Source organism: Manacus candei, unplaced genomic scaffold, assembly GCF_025592945.1.
Source record: "Manacus candei isolate 608988 ecotype Guabito, Panama unplaced genomic scaffold, ASM2559294v1 h1tg000119l, whole genome shotgun sequence".
Classification (NCBI taxonomy): Eukaryota; Metazoa; Chordata; class Aves; order Passeriformes; family Pipridae; genus Manacus; species Manacus candei.
In genome coordinates, this window is record NW_026138167.1 from 3,873,894 (window position 1) to 3,896,356 (window position 22,463).

Genomic DNA, 22,463 nt, shown 5'->3' on the forward strand with positions numbered 1-22,463 from the left:
ATGACAATGAACTGGTGTGGCCTGCCCCTGCAGTTTGCACCCTGTTCCTCTAGAAGGAATCCCAAAGCAGTGATGGAGGAACACCCCACTAAAACACAGCAATTCCTAGTGTGGGAGAAGAGCAATTAACTGAGGGCACATGCAATGTTAGACACAAGAGAGCCAAGGACAGAGGCCAGGAACACCCTCCACTCCGGGCTGTGGTGGCTGTGGTGACTGTGGGTTGCTGGTCCACCAGCCTGACTGATCTCCTTGGACTGGGGGAAAATCATCCCTCCCCCAAATGCTAGCACCAGGCTATCTGTTCATTATTAATTACTGACCATTCAGTAGTTTTTAGCAGTTACTCAAAGACTGAAAACTTGGTTCCGCCCTGGTCTTACACCCAGGAGGAAGGAAGTAACATATTTAGTACAAATACTTCTTCTGAACAGAAAATAAAAATGTCCTCCAGAGCTGGGGGAGGGGAAAAGAGAAAAGAAAATATTTGTATTTCTTTATTAACCATAGAAACAGAACCACTGTCCTGAGTCACCAGTTACAGTTCCCCCTTAGGTGAGACACCACATCGTACTGTCCCTTCCACTGAACTGCCCCGGCCTCACCCAACAACCAGCAAGGCTCCTTCCCCTCCACCTCCACTGCAGCTCTTCAAGCAGCACCTCAGGTTTCTAAATATATTCCTGCTACTCCTGGCTCCCATGTATTCTCAGTCTCTCCTAAATGGATCCTGTGGAACCTACTCTTTGCTCCCCTCCTAGCTGGTATTTTACTGGGTTGGGTCAGCCATCAGTTTTAGGCTCCTTTTGCAAAGGAGGTCCTGTGTTCTGAGCATCCTCACCTCAGCCCTGTGCTCCTCTTGTTCTAACTGACTCCACATTTGGGGGGCAGAGTTGTATGGAGCACTCCACAGTAATCAAACCCACGACAATGGGCTTCATTTCCCCCTCATTTCTTCTGGAAATAGCTTACCCCGAATATTTAAGGGGTTAACTAACAGCACCAGGACTGGAGAAATAAAATAAATTGTGTTCCTCGTGGCTTTGTACCTCAGATACAATTACAAGATTTGTGTAAATGTGATCCTGATACCACTAAGAGGAATTGAGCAAGTTTTTCTTTTAACAGAGCACAAGCAGAAGAGAGATATGGGAAAGAGCTGATTCAAATCGCCCGAAAAGCAGGGGGACAAACAGAAATCAAGTAAGGAACTCTTTCATTATTCATGCAAACAAAATGATTTTGGAAGAAATATCAGACTCCCGTGTTTTGCCTATGAATGGGATCACAAGCTGCTCACTTCAGTGTGTTACACAGCACTTCCCAATGTACAGGAAAAGTGGGGGAACACCATTGTCCTTCACAAAAGGATTCACAAAATCTCTATTTGGAAACTCTCAGTAGGTCCTTTCCTGAGATTTTTTTTCATTTCAAGATTCTTAATGTTTAATATTTGCTTCCAAAGGCAAACTAAGTGATGGGGACAAAAGGGAAAGGGAAAGGAAACGGTGGTGAAATGTTTAGGATGGTGGCTTGGCAATTCTGGGAAGCTGGTGGACCCTGAGAGACTGTGACAGAACAGGTGCCAAGTGCAAAGACCCCAAAAATCAGTTTCTGCAGCAGGAAAAAATGCTTATCTTAGGAATACAAAATTTAAATCTCTTTGTAGGGACTTAATATGAAATAAATCAATGGAGCTACTGAAATGCACTAAGATGACATATATTTTTCTCTGTCTCCTCCACTACGATCTTAAATCACATATAAATTGTGTTGGGAGGGGAAGATATATGTTGGCATGGAATTTAACTTAATAAACACTGCTGATAAACTGCTGCTATTATTGGTGGCAGCAGCAATAATGAGACATTTTGCCATTATTGTAACAAGTAATAATACAGTAATAAGGTGGCAGAGGATGAAGATGTGAGGTCACAGAAGACAAGCCTGAAAGAGAAGACCTCAATCTAAACACAACCCAGCTCTATTGATCCCTGGGGCCTGCTGCCCTCATCCCTCCCATATCTCATTCCTTAATTGCAGTCTCCTTCCCATGTCCATTCATCACTCTCAGTGCAAGCCTGGTTTCCTGTTCATATTTTATGGGAAAACTTGACCCCAAAGCCGTGTATGGCCATGGCAGGGAAGTGCCAGGGGATCACCTGTGGCACTGACTGTGGGTTTGGTGGGGGTCCATCCAGGCTGACAGGGAAGCTGGGCACTAAGGCTCTCTCCAGAGAACGTGCAAAGCTCTCCCCCTCCCAGGGGTCCATCTCTGCCTTGCCCCCGAGCAGTGCTCAGGGATAACCAGGTTCCTGGGACACAGCTTCTGCCTTCCTGCTGTCTCAGTTCACTGACTTAACCAAAGAAAAAGAAGGAGGAGAAGAAATATTCCAGAATTAAAACATCAGATTAAGGATGGATGGCTTCTTCCCAAACCAAAGATCAGAGTTCCAGGATTAAAGGAAGGCTCCACCTAAACACTTTACTGCCAGTGCAGGGTAGGCAGAGCAAACGTGTTCAGCAACAGCCAGGGTTGGCTGCTCTTCAGTGACTTAGTGGATAATTCATTGATCTAACTTTTCCTAAGAGATTGTGAAAGTTTGATTTAGAGGCAGAGCCAAGTCCCAGAGTTGGGATATGGATCCAAGTTCCCCTTAAGTTGGAGGAAGTTTGGCCTTGGGCCCAGCTCCACTTTGATCTAGCAGTTTAATAGTTTGGCATAGAGGGAAGGCTGAATATACCAACCAAGCATGGTGCAGAGCTGATTTACTGTGTTTCCATAACCCAGCCTGGTCTGGGCAGTGACCAGCTTTGCACTGATGTTTTTGTCAGAGCAAGTGTCTCACTTTAGCTGTCCTGAAGCAGAGAGGATACTTGGCTTTCTCTCATCCAGCATCCTCTGGTCGTTTAAGGAATTACACACATGGACAATGAAGGGCATTTGTCCAGAGCAAAGACTTAAAATCAGAGAAAACTAAAGTCTGTTCAGGGCTGGAACAACTCAAGAAAATGAAATGTTTGGGTTTAATGCTGTTGACACATGTGAAGTTTGTGTTTGTTTATATGACACTGATGACTGGCAGCGGTTCTGCTCCCAAGGTCAGTCCTTCAGGGAGACTTGAGGGAGGGAATCTCTGCACTACCTATAATAAGAAAAGCTTGAAAGGACTATGCTACAACTGTCCCAGTGCATTTTCCCAAGTGCTTCCTCTTTATAGGACTTCCTATTATCACCTAGCACACTGAGTCCTAATTGTAATACAAGTACTTGACAGGCTGAACAGGGCTGTTCACATCTTTAAAAGCAGCTTTGAGTAGCAGTATTTCTCAAATGAAGTCTAATGTATTTGTACCTAAAACTTCCCATTGACAACCACCAGAAACAAAAGCAGCTTCCAGGTTTTTTTGCAGAATGTTTTACAGACCTTCCTGTGCCATGCTATGTATGGCACAGAAGCAGGAATTACTAATTTTAGAACACTCAGTCACTTTCTTTCTAATACAAAATTATTATCCTCTGGTCTTAAATTCAACCATCTTTTAAACATCTCAGATACTAAGGTTTTCTGTCACCTCTCCTGAGAAATTATTTCACACCCCAGCAGTTCTCGATATCGGGAAGGCACCTGATACTCTTCTGAAAAGTCGATAAAGGGAACATAAAAAATCCATGCACAACAACCACCCAAACCCTTCCAGTACAAGAAAATACCCAGAAGACCTCAACAGGAACAACTGTAATGCCCAGGTTGACACTTCAGCACAGTCAGGGCAGGCACAACAAGGCACAGAACAAGCATGATGAGTAAATACAGGGAGAAGCCCAGGGAATTCCATGGAATGTTGCACGAGGTAGCAGCTATTGCTGCAGAAAACAGTTCTCCCTCAAGCCTCCTCCATATTTTAAAAACTTTAGTTTTGAATCACATTAAAGAACAATTTCAACATTTATTCAGGCTTGTCCCTTCTCCCCCAGAATTTTGCCTTGGAGTGAATTGCTGAACTCAGCTTAAAGTATAAATAGAGTCAACTGCCCTGTTTTATCTACTGAAAGACACAGATGAAGAAATAAGCTGCTGACTCAAAAGGAGGATATTAGGGAAGGGTCACTGGAATGTGACAACTCTGGGACCACTTTCCATTGCTTTGAGGAAGCTGTAGGTGACAGCAGTCATCAGGATCCCATCCCATGTGCTGTCCAGGGCTGTTCCCTCACCATCCTTGCAGCTCCTGTGATGGAGAGCTGACCCTGAGGGCCCAGCACTGCTCGTGCCTGGCAGGGACAGCTGCAGCCCAGGACACTCCACTGTATCAGCAGGGATACAACACCATGACCCAGGAAAAGACCCTCATGTTGTGTCTCCAGCTGTGCACCAGAAACACGAGGATGGCTTGGACCCGAGAGCCAGCAGGGAACAGGGTTGTAGCTCTGCCCTGGAGGTGGGACTGAGTTCAGGGAGGCCCTCGCTGTGCCTGTCACAGCAGTGTCACAACTGGCCATGGGGAGCCCACAGGTTTCTAACAGAAGGTTTCCAACAGCTCTCACACCAGCGAGGCAGACACGCTGCAGTGAGGGAGATGTCCTGCAACCGCTTTTTATCTGATTTCTCATTTTTAAAAAAAGCCAAGAAGGGCTTTCCAAAAGAAGCTGGTGCTGGTTACCGTGGACGTAGCAAACAAACACTCCAGCTTCCAGCTCAGGAAATAAAAGTTCCCTCTAAGTGCTGTCTAACAGCCAGAGGACACCATCATTCAATAGTCCAGCCTGACTCAGGCAGATTGAGGCATTCTGGCTGCTTGCCCTTGCCTCAAGCACTGCAGCTGGTACAACCTCCCGGCTCCAGGGGAGGTAGAGATCCTCTTCCCAAGCCATGGCACAGCCCTAACTCAGCAGTTCCTTGGCAAGTTCATTCTAATGCACAGCAGGCCCACACACTTGATTCTAAGTGCAAGACTGCAAGACAGGTCACGCAGGCTCACACTAATCCCTTCAGCTTAATATTCTGTCCCCAGCACTGGATCCCGAGGGAAGAGTAAAAGAACAGGGCAAGGATATGAAAATATGTCTTCTAAATCATCTCCTAACCTCAGCAATTGGCAGTGCAGGGGCTGCCACAGCAGCAGCAGCAGCTTTGTACAGAGCAGCCCCCAGTGGAGTTTTCTTCCTTTTCTTGTTTGAAACCCCGAAACCTTTTAGCATCCACTGAGTCTTAAGGCAAAGCAATTTGCTCCTGTTGTCCCACTTTTTAAATTAAAAAAATTAAATCTGCATCACCATTTCACAGTCTCTAATCGTAAGAGAAATTGTGAGAAGGGTTATTACAAACCTACAGCCGTGCTTTCTTGGTAAATGACAGCTTATACCCATCTCCAGGGGGCAGAGAGGGAACTACATGTTCTGAAGTTGAAATGCAGTATGGTTGTGCACTCTCCATATTCCGAGGTGCACACATGGGAGAGGATGTACAGAAACTGGGCATTTTCAGCTGAGTTACAAACTGAGATCAAGTTTCCAAGTGTTTGCTGGTAGTGTACACTGTGGTGGTGCCTCACACACCATTTAGATGATTCTCAGCAGAGCTCGTGCCTTTGAGAGGAAGCACCTTTCTGGCTGCAAGGTGACTGGGAATTTCCATGCAGTGGCTTTGGGCAACTCTTCAGCAGAGCAACATGAAAACAGAATATGCTACAGAGCCCAGTTTGCAGCCAAAGCAGAGCCTCTGGGAACTCTGTTCTTGGGTAAAATCACTGATGTAAACACGCAGTAGCTGGTTATATTCTGCCTAGTCTGACAACATCTATTTTTGTCATTTGCTCTGCTTGTCTCCTCTCATGTATATGATTCCCTACATTTTCTGTCCCTCTTTTCCACTACCATCTCCTTCAGACCTCGAGAAAGGGTAGTTCCTTCAAGCCTATGTCTGCTGTGCCTTTCCCTGCAATCCCTGAAATAGAACATTGCAGTGAGTGTGAGGTGAGGGCATCTGTAACCAAATGCCAATTGCTGCTTCCTGTGTATAAAAATAGTGCATCTGTCACTTAATATACAGAATCCTCTGTATTAATCCACACAAAGCAGGCATTTTTGAACTGCAGCTAAAAGTCAGTTTGGAAGGTCACATCCTTCCATGGTTGGTTATTCTCCACTCAAATGTTCTGAACCCACACAGAATTTATACACTCGTTCTTTGAACTTCAGGACTCTGCAAAATGGGCCTAAGCCTCTGCTCAGTTCCCATTCAAGTCAACCTAAATAAGCTCTCTGGTGATCAGGACAGGCATTTTTGAGCAGTGCTACTCTCTTTCTGAAGAGACATGAGGAAATGTAGTTTTATTTTAAAGGTACCAAAGTTGTTTTGATTGTTTAAGCCCTTGATTTGAATGGCGTGGTTCATTCTGGAGTCACAATTTGCTGTCTGTGGGCACAGATTAATGGGTAGGAGAAAGCACATGGAGCTGTCATCCTGTTTGCTGCCCTCCCTCTTCACTTCTCTTTTGCAATGCAGTCACAGGCCCAGGTGCAAATTGTTTGAGACCAGACGATTCTGGACTTGTTTCACCACACCACGACTGGGCTGCACAGAAAGAATTCTTGGTAAAACCCCACTGGGACTACCCCGTGTGGCAAGAGGAAAGGCAGATGTCAATTGTGTCACTGGGGTGGTTTCACAACTGTGTGACTGGGATCTGAGTTCCCAGGGGCAGAGGGTGAACAGGACTGCTGGGAAGTGCTCTGGAGACTTCATCTGGCAGAGACTTCTCTCAAATTCAGAAAGGATATTTTTAAAAATTACAATAAGAACAGAACATTGTAGATCACGCTGATGTGAAAATAGAAACCTACCAGAAAGGAAGGTGGGGTTATTTCACACTTCTATTCACCAAGCAAAGGTAGAAAACAAAGAAAATTAAGAAAGATGTGGTTTTACGGTTAGAAGAGCCTGTGTTACCTTCCTGTGTACGAGATATAAAAGGACTCTGAATTACTCAGCCCAGTCTCTAAAGGCAAAGTACTGGAAAAAAAGGCCCAAACTATCAAGCTCAAAGTTGAAAAAAAATAAACAAACCCATAAAAGCGTGGGGTGACAGTGTACATAGTGAGTACAGCAGTCACCTCAGCACTGCCACTGACAGGGCTCTGCCAGCTGCACCCCTGGGGCCACGAAATTCAGCTCGGGATGGCTGTGGAGCAAAGGGAACCAGAGCCCTCCCTACAGGGCACTTCCCGGTGGTGCTCATGTCACACAGGGCTGCCCAGCACAGCCTGTTCTCCAGCGAGAGCCCAGCTCTTCAGCAAAAACAACCTCCAAAACAAAGAGGGAGAAAGCAAAAAACCCCCAAACCAACCCGATAAGATTATTGTAGCCACTAGATGGCAAAAACTACCCGAAGTTGCTGCAGTGGCTGGTGCACAGGCTCTGTCTGTTCCCTGTTATTCCAGGTTCAGGCAATCCTGTTTTCACCCGAAATTCATTTTGACAAATCCAGTTTTTAAATGTACAACGGGAAGTCGTTTAACAGACATGCCCAGTAAATTTGTTGTCCAACCTTATTTTCAAGGAGACATCTGCAGGAGCCTCCATCTAGGGGTGCCCAAAGGGAAGGCTGGAGCTCTGTGTTTAGCTGGAGTGGTTTAACAGTCTTCCAGAATTTACACGGAATTTTCAGAAGCAAGTAATAAAAAAAAAAAAAAAAAATAGAAAAAAAGGCAAATGGCAAATTTTCAGTTTTGCTTGAATTGTTTTCAACTGCAGGTTTCCTAATTTTCTAATTTAGCCACAGAACAAACAAACAAAAAATCCAATTACTGCCAGAATGTTAAGCAGCATCATATACTGAGGGTAAAACACTTCAGAGTGTCCATGAGAGTGAGACATTCTCACTCTGGATGCCTCAGGGTAAAGCCTGTATCAATCCCATTAGAGAGCCAAAGCCACCCAAGGCAATAGCTAATAGGTGCTGTTAATAGGTACATCCAAACCAGCACAGACAGAATTAAAACCCACTTGTACATCAGCTACAGGAGTTGCTTCCACTAAACCCTGTGAAGCACTGAAATATTTCACTGATATAATCAGAGCATCCCTCTGCAATGAGCAGCTAATCTATGGCACTGCTGCTGCAGCCCAGGGGTCATAAAGGGAGTCCTGATGGATCCACAGGTCAGAATTTGATTTATTTGTTCTCTCCCACATGCATAACTTGGCACCATGACATATTTTCTACCCCCTTAAGCCCCATAAGGATGTGGGGTCCAATTCACTGATTTTAGAAAATTATTATAGAAATAAGGAAGGAAATGGCTTAAGGCTGTTCCAACCCACTGATGGCCTGTGGCCTTGCTCCAGTCAGCAGCTGGGGAATTGGCTGGACAAATCCTTCACACAAGGAAGAAAAGGCCAGGGATTTCTGAAAAGGCCATTAGAGACCATGCAAGGGACAAATTGGTCTCTCTTTGCCAGCTGCATTATTATACCAGAGACCCCCTCGGCCTCACAGAGAGCCAGCACAAAGGAGAACAGCTCCGTGGATGGCTTATCATCATGAGCTGCTCTGGTAGCTCAGGTGCCTGGAAACCAAAAGAGCAGCAAATTGCTTTTCTCCTTGATATATACTGAGAAAGTGCCATTTTTCAGTATCCACTATAGCAATTTTGCCAGTTTTTGCATAACTCGAGTCACCAACAGCAAAGGAAAAAGATCTCTGGGAACAATAGATCAACACAGAGTGCAAACAGTATGTGCAGTTTGCAAGTGTTCTCTGTTTTTTAAATTCCAGTATTTACACATTTCAGGCATGAAGTTGTTTGCACATTCCCCCCCCCCTCCTATTGGAAATTACACACTAAAAAAGCAAATTATATTCCTTGTATATTTTTAATTTTTCAAAATAATTCATTAGAGCGTTTAGGTGAGAAAAAGTTATCTCTGCTGCCAATATTCAACTTGTCTTTAAATGTCAAGCTTTTAATTAGCTGGAAAGAATACACTTTGTTTCTTTTCTGGTGTAACAACTTAGTTTCCATCCAAATTTCACACCAGAATATTTTTTTTTTCAAAATGAACCTTCAAATGTTTAAGTATTGTTAGGAAAATAGTTAAAAATAATCAATCTAGCATGTTCTTCCTGACTTATCTCAGGAGATTGACCACAACCAATCTAACTGAAATCTGAAAAAAAATCCAACAGCCCTTCTTTTCTGGCTGAAAGTCTTTTCCTTATATTTCTGCTTAGATCTGGAAGTGGATTTCAAGGCAGTTGGTGCTGAGGACAGGCCCAGCCCTTGCCCATGCATTTTTCTTATGGCTGGCAAGGCAGTCTCAGTGCTGGGAGAGGAAGCTTTGATTAGGGAACAGATGTCCAGCCTAAATTAACCCAGGGCAATTAGGATCTTTCATGTGCCTCTTAAGGCTCCCGAAATGTCCCGAGAGATGCAGATTTCCCTACTCATCTGTGGTCACACATGGCTGGGAAGGGATATGGATCCTCCCCTGGACTCTCCTGGTGAAGGCTCCAGCCAGGCTCTTCACCACCCAGCTTTCCCCCTGGGGCAGACCAGAGCTCTGTGGAGAGCCCAGAACTGCTCCCTTCAGGGAACGAGACACTCCGGGGCTTGAAGAGATGATTTCTAAACCCGATAAACCTCCAAATCACACCACAGCCCTGGCCTGCGTGTCTGCAAACGCTCTGCAGGCCTGCAAATTCAGAGCTAGAGGAATTTATTAAGTTGAAAATGCCTTTTACAGACCTTTTGCTCTCCCACCACATCTATGCTGGTATCTCTGGTGCCTTCTCGAAGTGGACTCTGGCTAGCCAAAAGACAGAACACCAGGCAGCCTGTGGTTCCTTTTTCACGCCCTTCTGCCACCCCAGCACCCAGCGATGTGAGCCCATCGGGAGGTTCCTGCTCCTCTCCGTGCATCATTTATTCACGCCGTGCCCTCGGGATGTCGAAACGCCCGGGAGCATGGGGCTTTCCGAGCCTCGGAGGGCTCGGCACCGCCTGTGTGTGGGAGGAGAGCGAGCGGAGGAGCCACACGGGGGTGCTCGGACAGCGCCGGCCGGGGATGCTGCAGCCGGGGCCGGGGATGCTGCAGCCGGAGCCGGGGATGCTGCAGCCGGGGCCGGGGATGCTGCAGCCGGGGCCGGGGATGCTGCAGCCGGGGCCGGGGATGCTGCAGCCGGGGCCGGGGATGCTGCAGCCGGGGCCGGGGATGCTGCAGCCGGGGCCGGGGATGCTGCAGCCGGAGCGGGGAGGAACCGGCCGGGGCTGCATCCCGCGCCGAGCGGGGACCGGTCCTACCCTTCACATCACCGCTCCAAACCCCAATGCCCCTCGGCCCACTGCATTGCCTGCCGCTGACTCGGATCTACTGCCAAGGGGCGAGAGAGGAATGGCTGTTAACATCCGCGGTCACAAACACAGTGGGATTCAAAAGGAGGGCGCCCAGAAGGAGCAGTGCCATTCCTTGCTTCATGGAGCATTTTACTGTGGTTCCTGACAGTAACACACTGATGCTCTTTGGCGTGGTCGACTTCTATTAAGAGACTATTGAGGGGTTTTATCTCTATGTGGATCTCTGAGATTCTGAGGGAAGGTTTTTTCCCTAGATTCACAATCCACCCCTAGAAGCCAATACTAACAAAGTGCCTTGTTTCTGCCCCACAGCACACTGAAGGCAGCATTCGAGATGCTCAAGCAACGTAAGTATTTACATCTTCCCTTCTGACCTGGGAAACGTGGGCACCCAACGTGTTCATTCCCTCCTTCATCCTCTTCCCCCCTCTATTCCCAGCTTTTCTATCCCAGTCTGTAGTGTGGAAGGAAAGAATGCTCACTGTGCATTCTCCAAGCCTGGGCACCCAATCCACTCGCTGGTGGTAAAGAAAATGGCTTGTTCCTTGACTAAGTTGTATCTGGATCAAGTCACAAATATGAGCTCTATTCCCTCTTCCACAAACTAGTGACACCAGACCAGCACCTTTCTAAATGTGCCCAAGACTCAAAACACAAAATGCAGCACCACTGTAGCCAGTGGGACACTGGACCTGGCCACTGGCACCTGCTGTTTAGCCCAAAACACCCTCTTGAGAAGCAGCTGGTGAACTGAGGCGTTTGTAGAGCCTGCATAGGGGAGCTCAGCATTTCTGGAAAATGTGGGATTCCATTTCAGAGGCACCAAAGCTGACAAATGCAGAGAATTTCCCAGCCATCTCAAACAGCATCAGCCAGGTGCTGTGAAATTCAGTCCATCCTTGCTGACCCTTGGGAATTCTCAGTGTGCAGCCTCGTCTAATGACTGGGCGCCACTGGCAAGCAGCTCTCAGAGCAGTGACAGTCCAGCAGACACGGGGTCAAGGTGGAGGTCAGAGCTCTCTCCCTCCCTCTGCAGCACTAAACCTGATCTCCAGCCCCAGAGGAAGGGGACACATGGGGTAAATGGGGCCAGGAAGAAATGCAGCTGGCTCTGCTCTAGCCCAGGCTGCTCTGAGTGCTGCTCCAGTTGTGCAGGGAGGGCTCTTGCCCCTGCACTGTGCAGGCACTGGGAGGACCTGCAATAAGCATCATTCAGGTTGGGTGAACCCTCAGCAATGGCAGTGCCTGCAGAAAGACAGGAAGACCTTTTTTAAGGCCACCCTGTTCATAACAAGTCACACGGGGCAGCCACATGGCAGAAACATCTCCTAAAAAGTATGACTTTGTATTTAAAGGATTTCCACTGACTGTACATGAATTCTGATTTGCCTTAGAAATTGAAAGTGTTGGAAACTCTCATATCCAACTGGCAGTAATGCTGAAGGATGAACTGAAAGGAATAGAGGAATTCCGAGAAAGACAGAAGGAGCAAAGAAAAAAGGTGAGGAAATAAAGAAATGTTGAAACAAATTGGGTAAATGGTCCATGCTGATGACCTGTCTCCAGCCACAGGCTGGAATTCTGCAAAAGATGATAAAGCATTCCCAGTGTGCCCTGTTCACTCTACAGACCAGACTGTGGAACAAAAATATCTTTCTGATCCCAGCTGGAAATAAAGTAGTGCTCTGAACGCAGGAGCCAGAGGCTTTAGTCCCTTTTACTCTCTCTGGTGTAACTGCAGATACTGTTATTGTTATTCCTGTAAGAACTTAATCCTTCCTTTTCTCTTTTTGATACCCTTGCTAATGGGTTTCTTTGCTCTGATCCTGCATGATCTCCAACATGCACTAAATAAAGAGGTAACAGCAACATTTAAAAACATAAAAGCAAACGAATATCATGCTTAATGCAACACCAATATATGCTGAATTACAAATACATGGAATAAGTAGCATCTAGTTCATGCCATCTAATAAAAATTTGAGTGTATTTAAGGCCATTTCATGCCCTGTGATCTTATCAAGGTCTAAGTCCCTTGAAAAACAGCTCTCAGTAGAGACAACAGTGGTCATTCTCACACTTCTGTGGTGTTGAAGACCAAGATGGGAGAGTCACTTAACCCTGACAACACTGAGTGATGGAGGAATAAAATGAAATATTCAGTTCTTTGCTGATTTGAAACAAATGAAAATGCAGATGACCAGTATCCGATGCCACAAAAATCTTGTGTCTACAAGGCCCTGACACACAGGAACTTGCAATAGCAAAGAACTCTGAATATGAAAGTAGGTGAAACCAGCACTACTGCTGAGATTTGGGGTGTGCAGCCATCTCATGAGGCACACAGGGCATACAAAGAGGGCAGGCACCAGGTTCAGGAGTGTTTGTATCTTCCCTCCCTTGGCCACTAGGATGTGCAGAGGGGCTGTTTCTCCTGTTGAGAACAGCAAGCCTTTATCTCACCTGGGAACACAAAGAAAACAAAGAAAAACTGCTTTGGAATCTTAGAGAAGCTTTTTTCTCTGTCCAGCATGTGGCTGTGAGGAAGCCAGCATTAGATATGCTGGATGGTGTCAGCATTTCTGGTAACCTCCCAAAATGCTGTGATTTGTGTTTTACTGTAGCTGCTCTCAGGACTGTGCCCAGTATGAAACAAGCCTCTGGGCAGCCCTGGAGAGAGTTTTGCTTGAGGAGAATATAAAAATTAAAGGAACCAAAAGTCCCACTGAGGAAACCCATCCCCTGCCATGTAGGAGAGTATCTCACTGTCACATAAAGCTGGGCATATCACAACTAAAGCCATGGAAGATAATCCAGCACTGTCCTTCCAACACTGACCAGATGACAGCATAGAAATCAAATTGTACTGAGCATAAATTTGGCAGAAGCAATGGAATATAAAAACAGGGATTGCTTGTGTTTAAAATGGACAAGTACCTGTGCTCATGTGTGGGACAGTGGTTTGGTCTGCAGAGATGCAGGATCAAGCTCTGGCACCAGCAAAGGAACTCTGCTGGCAGAGCCCACGGGCACTGTGACTGGGTGTTACACTATTTCATCTCCTTAAGAAAAAAAAAGGAGGAAGAAAATGAAGATCTACATCCTCTCTGCTATTAATGGAAACCACTGAAGCAGAATGATCTTGGATTATTTTTTACCTGGCACTTTGATGCTCTCTGTATCACTTAAAAACCTGCCATTTATAAAAGCAGAGTGAAGTAATTTTCCCCACAGACAGGTGGCTTATAGAGCAGCCCTGACAATGGCTTTCCTAATCCTGCCACTGGAAAGGGAGGGAAGAAGTCCAAAGCAAGGAATGCTGACCTGTGTGTGTTCCTTACAGTACGAGTCTGCCATGGAGCGCGTGCAGAAGAGCAAACTGTCCCACTATAAGAAAACAATGGAGGTAAGCAAGGAGGGCTTGGGCAGGTTTCCTGCTGCAAACTGGCTCCAGGATAACCTGTATCACATGTACCTCCATTTAAAGAAAGGTCGAGGCTGTGTGAGTGTGCAGGAGTGTGTGTGTGAGAGAGAGGATGTGATTCCTGCTCTGAGGAGAAAGCCAATCTTCCCTGCTGCATCCACTGAAGAGTCCTCAGAAAGTTAATTAATATGGGATTAATGCCCCAGGTCGAACAGGATTTCATTCTTTCTAGGCAAGAGTACTTACAGGAGTGAATGTAATTTTTCAGTCTGTGTAAATAAAACTTTAAAAATAGTGAGGGAATCTCACAAGTAGGAGGAATCCTCTCCAGCTGGACAGCATGCAGGTACAGGAACTGTAGGCAGCTGGTTTTGGTTTCCAGTGGGCAACTGCCTCTAAAGGAAAGTAGTTGCAGACCTGTCAGTGCTACAGCTGGTACTGCACTAACAATTTTTATTGAAATGTGGTTATTTCAAGTGAATCTCTAAGACACAGAGATCTTTTGGTGCAAGTAAGGATTTCTCTTGCTTGTGAGAACTCCACCACCGGAGCAGTGGGCAAGGAGCACACTGACTTTGGCCACCTGATGCTCCAAGTCACGGTGTAGAAATGACAACCCACCCCACGGGCACCCTGGGAACGGGGGCTCCTAATTTTGTCTCTCCACAGTCGCTGGGACCTGATGCCTCAATGGTGGCAGAGCTGCCTGTGTACTCCTGAGCACCCCGGAGGGAGCTGCAGTTGCACAAAGCAGACAACTTCAGGGCTGCTAGAAAAGAACACAGTTTATGCTCTCAGCCCCTCGCCCCAATTTTTCAGTTCTACTTTTCTATCTCCTGGTGGCATCGTTGGGAGTTTTTTCTGGGCACTGCTTTGCTCCCCCCAGGCTGCAAACCAGCCATTGTGTAGAACATCAGGCTGGAGAGATCCCAGCCCTGTTCCCTCACGTTTGGTTTCCTTTCCCCCCAGTCCAAGAAGACCTATGAGCAGAAGTGCCGGGAGGCGGACGAGGCAGAGCAGTCCTTCGAACGGACCAGCGCTTCGGGCAACCAAAAGCAAACAGAAAAGGTACCTCAGATGACTGTGCTGTCCCAGAGAGAAAACTGGGGGGTTTACCTTTTCAAGAGAATACAATCAACCAACCCGTTCTGCAGGATGCCAGGGGCTGCTTTCTCTTCTAATTAACCCCTTGGAATCCCCTGGGAAAGAACTAAGTTATCTAATTAATTTATCCCAGGCTATGATCCAATTGCTCTATGAATCCTGAAAGGAAACTGAATGAGATTTTTCTCTGAAATTATTCATTAAAAAAAAAAAAAAAAAGAGAGACAAGTCAGAAGGATGTCATGCATTTAGTTTTGCTTTTTGGTCTCCTACATTCAGTAGGCAGAGAATCTTACATTAAAATGCATATTTTTCCTCAACATCTTCCTCCTTATGGTTAGTTTAATTTCAGCTAAATTTACAGACTCAAAAATAAATCGTTGGAAATTAAGGCACTGCAGTCCTTCCTTGCATCATCTTGATACTTGTAGCTGACAATTCACTAACTTTTAATGGGAACATTTTACAGCGGAACAGATGGAGAAAACAAAATAAATGAACTCCCTTTGGCTCGATAAAAATCAGTGCAGTGTAAGCAAAAAGGATCAAAAATCATCTCAAGGAGTGGGGTGGGTGGGGACTCTAAAACCAGCATCAGAACTGTACATTTTATTTCCAGCATTCACTAATCTCTGATGAACGAACCCCTCCAGTTAAGCTGCAAAGGGGGGATGGAATCCTGGCTCTGCTGCAATTACACCAGAACACTCAGCAGCTTCAATGGCAGCTCAACCTGATACAGCTCCTTTCCCAGAAGGATCCCAGGGTGTTCCCTCCCTGCACATGCCAGCATGTTTGGAATGCACAGAGGCAGCTCACAAGCTGTTTAATTCTGCTCAGCATTCACAGACAGTTTGGGGCAGGAAGCAAGTAAGAATGAAGCTTCTGTTGCCAGCTTACTACACGTTTTCCAACCAGCTGTGAGGAGGAATATGGTCGTAGGGACCCCTACCTGAGCCTTGCCTTCAAGGGCAGAGTGGGAGAATGTATTACCCTGATGTCTAGAGCTGTGCATGAACGTGAAACCATCACCATCTGGGCAGGAAGACCTGGGAGTAATGAGCTGTCAATAATGGCTGCATTTTCATTTGTTAAAAGCTGCAGGTTTTTTAAAAAAAGAAAAGTTCTACTTAGAGTGAATTTTGCTTTTAGGCTTCTGAGGTGTTATGGGAAATAATCTGGCATTTGCAAAGTATTTTAGAAGCTGTGCTCTTTTCATCTGTGTATTACAAGAGGAGCTTGAAAGATGAAGAATTTTAACTGCCATTTATTTCTGCTTATAAATATCTATTAGAAAAGCACATCAAACACTTGAGAAAAAACAACTCAGCCAGCAGACACAGCTTCAGGCTGGATCATGCTGGCTCTGAGCTCCTGTGGCAGGGATGTCTGAATGGAAAGATTTCCCTTGAAGTCAGTGGGCCTATGGCTGCACCTGGAAAATTCTGGTCCCTTCTTCTCCATAGCACATTTTCAACAGAACCAGGTATAAAGGCAGGAGAGCCAGGAAGTGTTTGCAACTTAGAGCCTTTCCCCTAGAAGGGAAAAGAGAGCAGGTAGCAAAAAAAAAAAAAATGGGGCTGAAGCAAAAAATATTGTCAGGAATTAATTTGGGGTATTTCTTTTCCTATTTCAGAGTCAGAACAAAGCCAAGCAATGCAGAGACGCAGCAAATGAAGCAGGTGATGCTCTATTTGCAACTGAACATTATGAGTCTTCTCAGCAGGGATCTACTAGCTCAGGGTCTGGATAGAGCACCATCCAAATCACCCAGGTTGTCTCTGAAGTCAAGGTTCCCAAAGTCACTCACCCAAAGATTAATGAAAAAACCTCTAAAGAACAGCAACCTGACAGTCATCTGCTTTCTCTAACCTTTGTGGAAATGCAACTGTCCCTCTTTCATTAAAGAAATTATAGAAGATGTCCTTTAGGGACTCCACCCAGGAAAGAAAAGCTCTCCTTGAAGCAAGTTTGAAAGCACAGAGGACACTCAAATTGCCCCCAGCCAGCCCAAACCAGATTTATCATCCCCATGTACATGAGCATGGAGCATTCTCCAGCCACAAACACACTGGAAGTCCAGGACAGGCCAGCACACATCTGAGCTGGCTCAGGGGTTCAGGCTTGTCCCTCCCTGCTCATGGAATAGTTTATACTGAATCACATGGCTTAACTGGCTGGCTTGGCATGGAAGGAGCCTAAGGATGCTCAGTGCCCAAGCATGGTCCAGGCTCTGAAGTGCATCATCCCTACTGTAAAGTTTATAAATGATCTGCAAACCATAAAGAGAAGAATCCTTACTGTAGTGTAAAGTTGCAAAGAAAAAACCCCAAAGATCCTTTTGCCCCACCAGTTTCAAGCTCACACATTCCTGTGATACTCAAGCAAACCACAGGCCCGAAGTATAAGAACCAAAGCAAAGGCCCAGCAGCAGGAAAAAGAGAAAGGCTGTGTCTCTTTTTTCCCCCCTAACTGTTGTGTTTCTCTTCTGTGTGTCTGTATTTACAGAGAACGTGTACAAACAGAACATCGAGCAGCTGGATAAGGTCAGGACAGAGTGGGAACAGGAACATATCAAAACCTGCGAGGTAAACATTGACTTTTACAGCGATGTGTTTGTGTGCTCTTTATTTTATCCCACTTGCAGATATCAGTCCAAGACCTGACACATCATCCCAAGGGTTTCACTGTTTGCTTTATGTGGAGTCTCAGTGGATGCCTTTGCAAAATTACTGCAAAAGCTAGAGCTGATTTAGACGTAGCTGCTGCTGTCTCACTGACACTCTCCCTGCTTGGTCAGCATAACTATGTAGATATAAAGGAAGGGAATAGGTGCAGAGGGGGGAGAGGTGGAGCAATATAGGAACTGGTACATACCCAAGCCACTCAGAATCTTTCTTTTTCATAGCACTTTATATTCACCTGCAAGAATATTAGTCCTCTGCCACGGAGTAATCTTTCAAATGAAAGGTGGTGCTGGTGGAAAAGTCTCTATTTACATTATGCCAAGGATGGACAGGAGATTTGCACTTGGCTAGTAAGTTTTGCACAACAATTTCCAGGAACTGGTTGGCATCCAAATCAGCCACACATTTGGTCACAGTAATCCTTAAAGTACCTTTGCCCATCTGCTAAAGTCTGATTTTGCTGTGTTTACTTGTTGCAGGCTTTATTTCCACGTAAAATAAAATGCCAGGATATAGCTTTCCAACTCTCTGCTTCCTCTTAAATATTCCCTATCTAGGAGGGCTGAAAAGTCCACAACTGGCACAGAGACTTCCACAGAAATTATGCCAAGCCTTAGCTTTCCCAAGATGAGTATTTTCTCCTTCTTAAAAAGCCAACAAGCAAAGCATTCCAAACCCTCACAGTCTCTTTTGTCTCACATGGCTAAATCCTGATGTTCCCATGGAGCTTGTGGCCTGCCCACTGCTCAATCCAAGCAACCACTGGTAAAGGAGGGGCATCTTCAACACCTTCTTTTAAAAGTGCTTGTTCAGAGAAAAAAATGATACTGTTTTTGGATGTGTCAAACACCACCCAGCTGGACTTTGCTGGGTGTTGACAAGGGCTTGACAAGCCCAGAGTCACCACAGTTCCCTCTTTGATCAGCTGCACTTCCCAACAGGACACCACTTCCTGGAAAATTCCTGGCTGGCTCTGGTGCTGTTTCCACAGCCCTGAAGGGTTCAGCTGCAGCCACAGGCTTTCTGTTCACAAGGGATATTGAAATACTCACTCTCCACCCTGCAGGCTTTCTTTAAAAAGCTTTTGCTCTCAGAAACTGGTCCCCACACCAGCTTACTCCCTCAACAAGATTCTTTTTTGGTTGGTAAGTTATTAGATGGCAGGCAGTGTACCCAACTGAGTGTTCTGCTGAATATCTTATATGTTTGTGGTGTTCTGGACATAATTACTAGCAAATGGAGATGGAAACAGATGGCTGGAAGCATCTGAGCTTTTCACACCTCCTAGAAAATCAAAAACTGATGTTCTACTTTTAACAGAAGAGCTTAGAGATCAGGGTGGGAGGGGTTTTTTTTTGTTGTTTTTTAAAGTTTTTAAAGAAAGCATTTATCTACCTCTTCCCCCAGCTCAGTTCACACTTCTCTCTTCCCCCTTCATTCTTCCCAAGAGGTGCAACAACACGAGAAAATTAGATGGATGCAGGAAGGGAGTAAATTCTGAAGAAAGAAAAATGCCTTCCCTTTATGACAAAAATAACATTAGAAATTCATAGAGGCAACTCCAGAGAGCCTCAAATAGTTTCAAAAGAGAAAAGTTTAGAAAGATATTTTCAATGGCAGAGGTGGCTCTACCTCTAACATAAATACAGCCCTTTCATGCCACTACTCTACTGGTCTGTTAAACATCAAGATTTCAGTGTGATAGGCAGACAGGACCCTGACTGAAATCCTTGGAGTAGAGGTAGCAGTCAAATCCAGACCTGGATTCCTCTCCCCCCCCCGCTTTGTTTTTGTCTATAAAACATAACTTTACTTTGGTGTAATCAATTAAAACGAATTCTTGAGCCTGAACAAGCAGATGCAGTTTCTCCAGTAGCTGAAATAGGAGCCTTCAGAATGGTTTGCAGTGCAGGTCACTGAGTACCACGAGGCTGTGTCACCATGTCACGTCTCCTCCTTGGCTGCAGGTGTTCCAGCTCCAGGAGTGCGACCGCATCACCATCCTGCGGAACTCGCTGTGGGTGCACTGCAACCAGCTCTCCCTGCAGTGTGTGAAGGATGACGAGGTAGGGCATGCCCAGGAGAGCCACAGGCACTGCCAAGGAGATCCATGGGCACTGCCCAGGAGAGCCACGGGCACTGGAGGAAGAGGAGGAGCCAGAGTGCTCCAACAACAGCACTGGTTTGCCCTTCTCTGCACGTGCTGTCTCCAGGGGAATATTTTCAATGCAGCCTTTAAACAGTCTGTGCCACACTTAGTGACACCTGCATGTCTCCCTCTCAGCTACCAGGACACTCAGTCATAGAATCATACGATCACAGAATCAACTAGGTTGGAAAAGACCCCTGAGATCATCAAGTCCAACCCTTGATCCAACCACATGGTCTGTGGTTCCCAGCCCATGGCACTGATGCCACATCCAGTCTCACCTTAAACACCTCCAGGGACGGTGAATTCACCCCCTCCCTGGGCAGCCCATTCCAATGGCTGAGCACTCTCTCTGTAAACATTTCTTCCTAGTATTCAACCTAAACCTCCCCTGGCACAGCTCAAGACCATGTCCTCTTGTCCTACTGCTGGTTCCTGGGAGAAGAGACCAACCCCCAGCTGGCTACAACCTCCTGTCAGGGAGTTGCAGAGAGTCAGGAGGTCTCCCCTGAGCCTCCTCTTCTCCAGGCTGAGCCCCCCAGCTCCTTCAGCCTCTCCTCACAGCACTTGTGCTCCAGTCCCTTCCCCAGCCTCGTTGCTCTTCTCTGGACCTGCTCCAGCCCCTCCATGTCCTTCCTGAGCTGAGGGCCCAAACTGGACACAGCACTCAAGGTGTGGCCTCACCAGTGCTGAGTCCAGGGGCAGAACCACTTCCCTGCTCCTGCTGCCACGCTGTTCCTGATCCAGGCCAGGATCCATTGGCCTTCTTGGCCACCTAGGCACACTCTGGCTCCTGTTCAGCTTCCTGTCAACCCACACTCCCAGCTCCCTTTCTGCCTGGCTGCTCTCCAGCCACTCTGGCCCCAGCCCGTGGGGCTGCAGGACCCGGCCCTGGGCCTGGTTGAACCTCAACCGTCGAGTATGTTTGGGCTCTGACACAGCTTTCAAAAAGGCATCCAGTCATGGTCTCAAAACTGGAAGACAAAGAATACACTAGATTTGACTCTGAATGGTTGTTTCCTGCTATTAATTTTTTTATTGCATTGAAAAGCTCTGGACTTTTGTCCTCCTCTCTTAAAAGAATATCCAGAGCACAAATAAACAAGTGTGTTTACAAGAATATTTGTATGGGGGACAGGCCAAAGATCATCCAGGTCAGACATGTACCGAATATAAAGTGCCTCTTAAGGGGAAAATTGTTAGAAGAGCATTAATTGCTAATTCAATGTGAAATGTTAGAAGTTAAATTAGAATCTTGGATTCTGTTTTGTAGCTGTATGAAGAGGTTCGGGTCAGCCTGGAGAACTGCATTGTAGAGTCGGACATAGACTACTTCATTAAGACCAAAATGACAGGAACACAACCTCCAGGTAATTATTCTCATTGCTCTTGCCAGATGAGTTACACACCAGGCTGAGGCTGGAGCTGTGCAGTGCAGTTCCTGTGGAGGTGAAGCCAGTTGGAGGAGTTTCTGCTCCGGCTCTTTGTTCCCACTTGCCGGGCTCACTTCCCCCTTGCTGTGCTGCCTTGCTGCCTGTGCTGCACTAAGTGGGATGTTGGAATGATCCAGGTTAAAAATAACCCTCCAAAGAAGAAAAAAAAAAGTCGTTTTGGCTTTGCAACCAGGCTCATTTCACAGTACAGCTGAACTGACACCTCTAAGGAGGTGGCAAATTGCTTTGCAGAGATGGCAACTTCAGTCTCCTGCAGCGGTGACAAGTCAGAGACAACTTATGATGTAACTGCACCCCCGTGTCCCCTTGACAGAGGTGTCACCTCCTCATTTGTAGCACAGAGAAGACCCAACTTTCTCATCTGTTCCATGTGTCCAATGGGAAATAACAACTTTTGTCCTCTCAGGAAGTTGTTTGAACAAGCCAAGACTGGCTGGGGGAATGGAATTGGCTTTGCCCCAGCACAGAGAAGTGCTGTAGAGTGCTGCAGAGAAGTGCTGTAAGGTTCACAGACTCTGCCCATTCAAGCCAGAGCAGCCTCTTCCCTGACTTCAATGATCAAAACCTCTGGGCTGGAAGCAGACTGACCCAGCAAGGGGCTGTAGCAATCGTAAAGTGAAAACATGCTGCTCCAGGGTAGGAGTTCTCCAAACACACCCCGGGAAAGGAGCCTATCTGGTGTTTCACATGGCCAAACACCCACCACACCCACGTACTTAAAAAAGAAATACAAGATAGTTACAAACTACTGTGCAGCTGCTGCAGTAAACAAAGACTCCACAGTTGTAAAAGGAGAGAAAAATCCCCATTTCATCTCTTCATTAGCTGACGACACGTGTCTAGCTGGGAAGATCTCCTCCTCCATTTTTGCCAGATCTGTGCACAGATACTGTTTCAGTCCCAGTGCCTGCTCTAACACCACAAACTCCCCTCAGGAGCCCTCAGCACTGCCCACAGGGGTTAGTTCCTGCCAGCCAGAGTGGCCAACAAGCTACACTGGCCCAAAAAACTTTCATCCTGATAAAACCCTTCTGTGCTAGGAGTTGCACAGGTACGAACATCAGCACTGTGAAGGCCCATTCCGAGGGGTAATTATGTCATACAAGAACAGCTTGCACCCCTCTGATTTCACTGCAGAGCAATCACACTTCAGGACCTTCCATGGCAGAGCTGAACGCTGCCACTAACTCAGCACCCAGCTGTCTGAGGCCTGGTTCTCACTCAGCCTTTCTGACACTAGTCTTATGATGATTAAAAATTGAGATTTGGGGAATGTTTTAAAACT

At 46.3% G+C, this 22,463-nt stretch overlaps 1 protein-coding gene across 2 annotated transcripts in view; it reads left to right on the forward strand.

Moving 5' to 3' along the window:
• PSTPIP1 (proline-serine-threonine phosphatase interacting protein 1) overlaps positions 1-22,463 on the forward strand; it is a 59,668-nt gene that overhangs the window by 21,119 nt on the left and 16,086 nt on the right. For both annotated transcript variants that reach the window (XM_051770370.1, XM_051770371.1), the window contains 9 exons: positions 1,129-1,203; positions 10,673-10,707; positions 11,755-11,861; positions 13,704-13,766; positions 14,754-14,852; positions 16,525-16,570; positions 17,397-17,476; positions 19,543-19,641; positions 20,998-21,094. In XM_051770370.1, the coding sequence (XP_051626330.1) occupies positions 1,129-1,203; positions 10,673-10,707; positions 11,755-11,861; positions 13,704-13,766; positions 14,754-14,852; positions 16,525-16,570; positions 17,397-17,476; positions 19,543-19,641; positions 20,998-21,094 (701 nt within the window). The remainder of the gene's footprint in view (positions 1-1,128; positions 1,204-10,672; positions 10,708-11,754; positions 11,862-13,703; positions 13,767-14,753; positions 14,853-16,524; positions 16,571-17,396; positions 17,477-19,542; positions 19,642-20,997; positions 21,095-22,463) is intronic.